The 9,431-nt window shown below is 40.4% G+C and overlaps 1 protein-coding gene across 2 annotated transcripts; it reads left to right on the top strand.

Annotated features, from left to right (window-relative positions):
• The first annotated feature begins 3,418 nt into the window (after positions 1-3,418).
• On the top strand, positions 3,419-9,100 carry LOC146572214 (ubinuclein-1-like). 2 transcript variants are annotated; one of them, XM_085276228.1, is made up of 14 exons: positions 3,419-3,622; positions 3,699-3,957; positions 4,419-4,523; positions 4,894-4,992; positions 5,248-5,388; positions 5,531-5,622; positions 5,709-6,294; positions 6,397-6,467; positions 7,214-7,343; positions 7,436-7,560; positions 7,962-8,042; positions 8,152-8,295; positions 8,391-8,438; positions 8,545-9,100. In XM_085276228.1, the coding sequence occupies exons 1-14, from the start codon at positions 3,546-3,548 to the stop codon at positions 9,098-9,100; spliced, it is 2,514 nt and encodes an 837-aa protein (XP_085132354.1). In that variant the 5' UTR covers positions 3,419-3,545. The 2 variants fall into 2 exon arrangements, with proteins under 2 accessions (XP_085132354.1, XP_085132355.1); XM_085276229.1 differs by having other exon boundaries at positions 3,420-3,622; positions 3,813-3,957.
• Positions 9,101-9,431: the final 331 nt, after the last annotated feature.

The following is a 9,431-nucleotide window of genomic DNA, read 5'->3' as shown; positions in this document are numbered from 1 at the left end:
TGCCTACATGAAAAACTTGCATATGCCAGAACATAGATTTAACTCAATGAGACTGAAAAGTACAATATTCACAGATGCACAAAAATCCAAAAGAAAGTAAATACATTTACATAATGTACATGGAATAAAAGATTTGAGACATTTGAAGACGGGAAGGGAAAAAATGCACTTACTGAGTATTGATCTGAAATATATAATATGCAATGATGTGTGTGCAAGCTATAGAAAGGGCTTCACTTCCTGTTAAACAGCAGTGCACAAAACAAAAGGAAGTTAACATTCAACACCATGACATTTTCACTGAATTTAACAGTCACTGAGTGGTGAGATAAATGTGTGCATAAGCCATAGTCATAGCTAAGGCTTTTTATGCACTTACGCAGTGCCTAGGTTCATCTCGGCTAATGCTGAGTCCATGCAGAATCACTATGTGCTCCACTTCAGTCGACACGACTCTGCATAGCTTTGATTAGCGGAATCAGAAATTTGTGTTTCTCAGAAGTCAATAGTAGATAGAGAATTGGTATGCAAAACATGGATAATGCAAATATATATTTGACATCAAATGGTGAGAAATGTCATGTTACATTCATTAACATGCTGATCAAACCTTAATCAAACATACTCATTTGGTGATGTAATGGCAGTGGAGTTAAAAGACAGAAATATGAAAACTTGAGCATATAATAAATGTTTCACAGAGTGGCACACTGCTCATTTTATTCTTTTTAAGGTACCTGGAGACGGAGTGCAGCTCAAAAGGATCATCTGGTCTCAGGGTCTCTGCTGTCTGTCCTCTCTCGGTCACTGGGTGCAGATTCTCAGCTGCTGGAGAGGTCTAACTTTTTTAGAGAGGTCTAAAAAGTCTAATGCAGAAAACGTGCATATGATCAATTGAGGCAGTTCGCAGTAAATCAAATAAATGTGTAATGGTCGTACAGTGCAAGCATTTCACTACTGAAGACGGAGGAAACCAGTGTTCTTTAACAGGTTTGAGGTCCACAAATGTGTGTAATTCACATCTTTGCCTCTTACTTTATTGACCCAGCCACTTCTAATGAAGGGTTGCTGAACTGAAGAAAGGACTCTGTTTCCTGTTAAACAGTCGGGCACAAGGGAAGATTTTTATAGTTGGCAGAGCCTCAATTATTTGATTGAGGCTCTGGTTCCCGTAAATCACCTGATTTACTCCTAACTCTTTCAGCAATTTCAGGATCACTTTCAGCATCACAAAGTGCCTCAGTCTCAAACCTGTCAATTCCCCTTAAATTTTCCTCAAAGTAATCATCTCTATCCATCAGAGTCTGAACCTTCATCACTGTCTAACGTTGGGTCGCATAAGTCAGGTGTATCTCTGATTGTTACGTCCTCATACTTTGGATGGTGTTTAAGCAAAGTCCTCACAAGCTTATGAGGAGCTTATTCTATGTCACAGCCTGAAACAGCTGATGCCCTTTGAGAAATGGATCTCAAGTTATGAGCGATTATGCTACAGTCTTGGTAACTTCACTACTTCTTGTACCTCAGCGAGCACACAGACAACATTGCCATGAACAGCTCTTTTGTTGGCCTTTTGGAAGAGGGATTACTTTGGCAAATGCTATGCACTTGGCAATGAGATGCCTCTCTAATATGTTCAGGTCGCACAGTTCATTTGGAATATCTGTAAGCTGTAAATTATTAGCTATTGCTAGGGGAGACGTATTACCATTTTAAGCTGTCTTTGGCAAGTGTGACAGATCCACCCTCTCTTTCTGTTATTTGGAAGCATGCACTGTTCTGAATGGTGGCATTCATTATGGCAAACTAATAAACTTTCTCATAAGGCAAAAGTTTGTCCTAAGGGTTAGGGCTGGTAAGCCCACTTTTTATTTGTGATCGAAACTGTCATTTTGGTGTCTATTTTGCATCTTCCTCTAATGTCTATTGCAGTCTGCATGGTGTTACTCAGTCGTTTGCATTTGTTACACATTGTTTGTCTTATTCTTAGCCGTTGTTTAAATGTAAATGCTGCATCCCTTGCATAACGAGTGGTGATATAAGCCTTTTAAGACTCTTCAAACTAACCTCTGCTTTTGCTTAAAGCCGATGTCCTGTTGGTATCGGTTTGTGATGTATGACGTTTGTTTTTGTTGGAAACTTCTGTCTTGATGATAATGAGCTTGTTGATATGAATTTTAAACTCTCGCAAATCTCACTGCCGTATCTCTTTCTCTGTTGTGATTTTTTCTTAGCATATGATAATTCTCAATTTTGTTTCCAATGTCAAAGTTCTTAAGTTTTTCCTTAGAAATCTTTGTTTCTGTTTTTTGGTTATTTAGTTATGAGAAGCTACCTCTAGCAGACTGTCATGCTGAAGTTTATCTGCACTTAAACCTGAGATGTGTCCCTTTTGACAGGAGAAATACAACCCTGGGCACTGACTGCTTAGGCAGGAGAATTTACATGTGGCAGAGTGCTTTGCTTAAGCTCATCTAAATGCTGAAAAAGCACAGGCGTCAGTTCAAAATGAGCATCTCGACTGGTGCCTAACTTTAGTGAACATTTTGTTAAGTTTTGTTATAAGATCATCCAAATGTGTGAAAAGAAACCCAACAGCTGTACCAGTACCATCTGGGCCCAGGGTAGTCCATCTGGTTGCCTGGAGTGTGGATCACAAAAGCCAAACCTTCCATCCTGGGCCGAAAATAATGTCAAAGATTTCTTCTGTGTTCAAGAATCTTTGGACTTTTTGTAAAGTGTAAACACAAGGGCAGAGATTTCCAGGTGTTGAGAAAGCAGATAAGAAGCAGCAGGGGCCATACTCAGACAATCTTCCTCTTCTGCAAATAGAACTACTGAAAAAAATATTTTTTTTTATTCTTTGTAAAAGTATTTTTCACGTTATTTATATTAACTGTTACATAAATCTGCTTTGAGACATGTGCTTGTTGCCATGCACAAACCAAATAACTAAAAACTCTTGTGGAACAGCATGAATACATTACCTACATTTTTTATTAGAATGGTCACCCCCTCAGAAAATTTGCTGCCCTCCCTAATGGCCCATCCTGGTAAAACTGTCTTATGTTGGTAATAATTCGAATAAACGTGAGCACAAGAGAGAGAAAGACAGCCTACAATGAGTTGAAACATTAACATTAACTTATAATTATTTATTCCTGTTTAGAACACATTATTATGGATTTCAAAATCTTATTTGCTTTTCATATGTAGGCCTACCTATTGTCAGTGATATCAACTTTAATAACAACGTCTCTCTTTTTTGCAATATTTTTCAAGCAACCTATATTTGACAACAGCACAATAAAACTGGAAATTCTGTTTTTTGTGCGCAATCCCCAATATTTTTAGTGGTGCCTATATTGGCCACCCCTATGAAAAAAATCTGGAGGCGCCACTGATAGATAAGCGGAAGAAAATGGATGGATACTTAGGATAATACAGAGCCAGTACTTGGCACTCCCAAAGCTTTACAGACGTTTTTCCAGAATCCTGTTTCTCTTTCAACACGTTCTTCTTCCACCTGGTTCTGAGAGAGTTTTATGCGTGAGAAACGAAGAAGACGGACCATCTTTAAAGAAATAAACCTCGCTTTAAACAAACGGGATTGCTTGCCAAGGTAACACAGTTGGGCACGTGCGCGCACACCTGCCGCAGTTTGAGTTTAATTAAACTCTCTTTGCCCGTCTCCTCAGTTCAAACCAAACCAGACTCCGGTGTGGTGTCGCTGGGATGGCTGAACCCCGGAGAGTTCAGCTGTTTACTCTCAGCAGTGATGCGCCCTCTTCTAACTCGCCTTCGACCCACAGGTGTCCGTCAGGGGTTCCGCAGATGGAAGAATCCCGCTCAGATCGACCCGCTGACACTGAAACAGTCCGGCTCGTCCTCACATTATTTGAGCCCGACGAGCGGAGCTTCCCGGAGTTCAGCTACAGGCAGCTTGTTGATGACAAGGTGGGATTAAGTCACGACCTCCACCCTCCTAACCTGTAACCAGTTAAGATACAAACAGACCCGTGACTGTAGTTAGTCTGGGTTAAGTAGGCTAAATATTTTTTAGGCTTTTGGCTAACCACATGAAATTGTAAACCATTTAAGGTATTACACACACAAAAAGCAGTTCAGTTTTAATTCAGTTGGAACTGCATTGCTAATTCAGCAGCAGCCTTTGCTTAGTTTCAAAAGTGGGTTAAAAAACTAACTTTTTAAAGCCAGAGCTGGGTTTAAAAGTTAGATAATAGTCAAAGTGGGACAAAGATCTGCTTTAACACTCACAGTGGGAGTAAATTGCTATTCTGAATGACTTGATTTGTTAATCTCATGAAAAACTAATAAACATGCTGGTTGCATTGGAGCCAGATATGTGTTCAATTTCCTGTAAAACAATGGCTGGCATGGCATTTAATGGGTTTCAGATAAGTCAGTCAAAAATTGAAGGACCACTGAGCAGACTAGAGGAGGAAGAAAAGAGGGAGAACGATGAAGTCGCTGCCATTGCAAGGAAGTTGGAAGAAAAATATGTGAGTAGCCTTTTACTCTTGTAAACATGTAAACAGATTTTGTTTGGGGGGGGGTTTCGGTGTTTTTTGTGAGGGTTGATGGGTGCTTGTCTACAGCTGGGTGGCCCAGAGGTCAGCCTGGACACGATAACCTGAGAATCCAATACAATGTGATAAAGAGAACGTTCATATATTAAGGCTTAATAAATTATGTTCACTTTTGGTAACACAGGTTGTGCCTCCGAAAGCAGCCTGTTACTCCCTTTGTTATTTAAAAAACAAATTACCTTATTAACCTATAAGATTAAACTGATGTGTGAACAGAAGGTGGCAATCACTATGATAAATATTTGTAAATGGTGCAGTAATGTTATGCTTCCTCTCAATACAGGGTGCCAAACCTAAGAAAAAAAAGGACCGCATCCAGGACTTGATCGACATCGGATTTGGTTATGATGACGAGGATTCTTTCATTGACAACTCTGAGGCTGTGAGTCGGTGTTAGAACACCTTTTGAAATTTCTCACAGCTGGTATAAACTCGTCCTTGCCTGCTGTGCTGCACAAAAAGACGGTTTGATTTCTAGATTATGACAATGACCTCACTCACCACTGAGTAAATGTTCTTTCTGCTTAAGCATTAGCTCGCTGCTGCACGTGAAAGCTCTCAACAGCCATCATGTGTACTGCTTGTGGTTATACAGTCCCTCAGTAGTTTCTGTAATTGTATTACATACTGCTTTTAGTATGACGAGTTCGTGCCATGCTCCATCACCACCAAATTTGGTGGGTTCTATGTGAATTCGGGCGTGCTGCAGTTCCGCCAGGCCTCTGACACCGAAGACGATGACCTCACAGCCGAAGAGGAAACGATTGAGATGACAAAAGTAAGCAGTAAGAGTACATGACTGGCTGCGCTGAATATTTAGGCAAATCTGCTAAATAGATTTAAAAGGAAATTTTGCACCAACATTTTGGTTCTTTATAACGTTTTTGAGTTGTTTAACATGCCTTTGAACAATTTCCCAGAAACGTAAACTGAATAATGATCAGGAGAAGCCAGGGAAGAAGCTGTGCAGAGCAGATGGAGAGATAAAAAGCAACATGGATCATAAGTTAAGGTGAGGCTGACCAAAGTTAGATACTGATGCTGTAAAGCTGACTTAACAACACTAAATTGTTCCCTTGTAATTTTCTTGTTTTGTAGCTCTATGTCTGAAATTGGGCAGACTGATGAGATGGAGATCAAAAAGAAGAAAAAGGCTGTTAGGACTCTGAGCGTCACCAGCATGCTGAAAAAGTTTCAAAAAGAAAAGGAGAGAGAGAGACAGAAGAGAGCGAGGGACAAGGCAGCTGCAAATCTGGGTGCAACAGTAACCCCTCTGTTTCCTGCAGATGCAGGTGGGGGTGGAGGCATGGGGCTAACTGACCCTCTTCTCAGTTTAATTGGTTCAACCAATGACCAAGCTCTGATTCAAGCAGCCAGCACAGTAGATTTTGATATTGATCTGGACTCTCTGTTAGAAGTCAGTGAAGAGATCTCATCGCCTAAATCACTTCCTCAACCAGCATTAGAGATGCAGCTGATCCAAAGCAAAACGGATGATTCCGTGCAGCTCGACACCTTTTCTGATCCCAAAACCCGAACTTCAACTTCAAAGAATAATTTTCTGGAGAAATGTGAACCAGAGCAAACCCAGCTTGTGTCAGATTCCAGTTCTACATCACAGAGCGCCCCGCTGCCAGAGGGACTTCCTCCAGCACTGAAAGACAGCATTAGAAACCTCACAGTGGTGAGATGTTATGTATTTCTGCTGAAAGGAAATGCCTGTGCACACTGTATAGGTTGACAAACTGATTGCAGTTTAATGAGCAATGTTTACACTGATTTTTAGGCGGCCAAGATATCAGAGGGAGAGTCAAAACTCAAGTTCTTCAGTCCAGATATCAACTCAATCCTGCTAGAGTGAGTTCTCCCAAGTGAACATATTCAAATGTAAAACCATTAACAGTGAACAGAACATATTTCTCTTTGCAAGTTTAAGCGAAAGTCCTTCAGCACAGACATGCACAGCATACAAACTGCTGCTATTATTATTATTATTATTATTATTATTATTTTAAAGAATGATGCTGAATTTAAGGGCAAAGAATTAAAAACAAAAAGAAATGAGGAATAATAATCTTGTCATGGAGATGGTGCGTCTATATAAGGCCAGGCTGAGTGTGTGTATGTATGTAGATATAGTGATAGATATACCTCAATGACTCATTCTTTCAGAAACTACTAGGAAGTGGTATTTATTTATATTAGGTGATCACGTTTTGTGGAACTTGAATGCTCGTGTAAGAAAAAGTTGGACAGTGCCTGCTTCAAGTTCAGGTATTGACCTGCAAACCTTGATCTTGACCTTAAATTTGCTACACACGTGATTATCTGATCAAAAATCTTGTTATACCTATACTCATGCCTAAGATTTCAAATAATCTCCTTCGCAAATTTTAACCGGTTTACACACAGATTAGCATGGCATACAAAGATAGTAGCTATGTAGGTGCAGCGTCACAAAGCCGCTTTTATGGCTGCATGCTCAAAGGTATACAAAACAGTATATAACTCACTAACCCTTTAACTAAATGTGTACCTGTTCCACCTGAGATATTGAGTGTACTGTTTAAATGCATGTTTCTGCTCTTGGTGTTTCGGCACAGCATTGAGTTACAGTGTCGGGAGCAGAGTGGGTCACTGCGCTCCAAGGTGTACACACACCTGTCGTCTTTCCTGCCCTGTAGCAGAGATACGCTTCTCAAACGTGTAAAGAAACTGCTAATCGCACAAGTGGTGAGTGTGCTCATGTGTTCAGCTGCATTTCTATTACAGAGTTGTAAATTATTTATACTTGTGTGACCTGCTTTTTATGCCCTCTTGATAAGGGGGAGCCCCCTGGGGTGGAAAATCCCATGCAGAAACTTAAAGATGCCATTGGAAGATCTATGCCTGAGCAGATTTCATGTTTCAATGAAGAATGTCAGGCGTATGAACAAGTCAAGACTTCAAAGTAAGTTCATTTATTCTTGGAAAATGGAGGTGAGACTATCAGCTACTAGTGTCTATAATTTTATTTAACAAAATAAAATCTCCTTTCCTACTTACCACGTTGTCTCATCTCCCATTCTTAGCCACAGTTGTGGCTGTATTTAAATATTACAATCTTTTCTTATGGCTGACACAACCAAATTGTACAATTTCAAAAAGGCAGATGCGACATGAGCATTACTCTACAGCATGTACATGCAACTGCTAGGCTGGGATCAGCATTTACTCAGCTTGAACAGCACTCTGGCTTCTAGGCTAGCTTAGCATTAGCATGTTGGCTGTGCAGGTGCTTGCAAAGAGAATTGGACTACTGGAAACCATCCCTAGCCCTCTGTGATAATGGCATTTTCTGTTTATCTAAAGAGCAACAGAGGACAATGATGAGGAGAAAACTGGGAGAAAAGCAGGTCCTAAGAAAGTGTTCAAGTGGAATGAGGAGATCAGGTAAGCTGTAAAGATCAATCACGTGTTAACATGTTTTATTTCAGTAAGATCTTTTAAAACTGTGCTTTAGTCCATGAAAACGGACACTTTGACCTGTTCTGTCATTTAGAGAGTGTTTGGGCCAAGTGCTGAAAGCAAAAGCAGACAATTATAAAAAGGAAAGGAAGGGGGAACAGGAGGTTGAAGAGCATCTCAAGATCTTTCTTGACAATGAGGTCAAACCGCTTTGGCCAAAAGGGTGGATGCAATCAAGGTAAACTATAATGGTGCAGTTTCAGTCCTGAAACTTTATTTTCATACTTTTAACTATACACATGTTACGACTTAAATGTCTTTTTTCTCTCTCAGGGTTCTGATGAAGGAGAGCAGGAAATTGTTACATCTCTCGTCATTACTGTGAGTGCAGCGATGGGCGGAATTAAATGCTGTTACTTGTATGAATTTCTACATAAAATGTTTAAAGTTATTTACCAAAAATGCAAGCATTGTTTCACATGTTTAGAACGAAGAAGGCCAAGTGTGAGAAGAAGCAGTCATGTTCATTCTCAGATGACTGTAATGACGATTGGGGAAATTCACCACTGACAGAAATGTCCAGAGGAGCAGCTTCTGCCTTCACCGAAGGCTCCGATAGACTCAGTTCTGTTGTTCACGAGGGTGCTGCCACGAAGAAGGGCGAGGTCAAAAAAGTGGAAATGAATGTCAGAGCCACCTCAAATGCAGAGTCGGAGAAATCTCAAGTTGATGAGACTCCCACTCATTCCCTCCTGGATCTCCTTGCTGAACAAGCCCTGGCTCAGGAGCAACACCTCCCAGGGCTCCAGGAGCTCCTAGCAGAAGTTGCAAAAACCAAGTGTTTTGTTCATCACTGGAGCTTCTCGGAGACACAGAGTTCTCCCCTACTCCCTCCTCCTCCTCCTCAGTCCAGCCCAGTTGGTTTCCCAGCACAGAGTATATGTGGTGACATTTTGCCTCAGATGCTTCAGGTTGGAGGCACCAAACATGCAGATGCTGTTCAGGTGCACAGAGTCTCTGAAGGTGATGGTGCTACAAAATGACAACCTTCAACAAAGACATGCAGTAAGTTGTATATTTTCTTTTTACTCTAACATTACAACAACTCTGAATTTAGAGTAGTGCTCCTCATGTTCAGTTTTCTTTCTGTCTTAATAAAAGGGGATGAAAAGGGGACACTCCAATGATTTAGGGAATTAATTGGATAGCAGTTTTATAGAACTGAACTAAAATGATCAGAAATGCTCAAAATGACAAAAATCAACAACCGAAGGGACATGTTTGTACTTGAAACAAAATTAATTTCAAATTCAAATCTCATATTTAGACAAAATAAAAGATGGCTGTAGCTCCAAGGTTCAAAATTGGCTCCAA

This window comes from Mchenga conophoros, linkage group LG6, assembly GCF_057382185.1.
Source record: "Mchenga conophoros isolate Kocher_MC1m ecotype Shallow Benthic linkage group LG6, M_conophoros_male_GT1.1, whole genome shotgun sequence".
In the NCBI taxonomy this organism is placed as follows: Eukaryota; Metazoa; Chordata; class Actinopteri; order Cichliformes; family Cichlidae; genus Mchenga; species Mchenga conophoros.
Note: the sequence above shows the minus strand (reverse complement) of the source record. Positions and strands in the feature narration are given on the sequence as shown.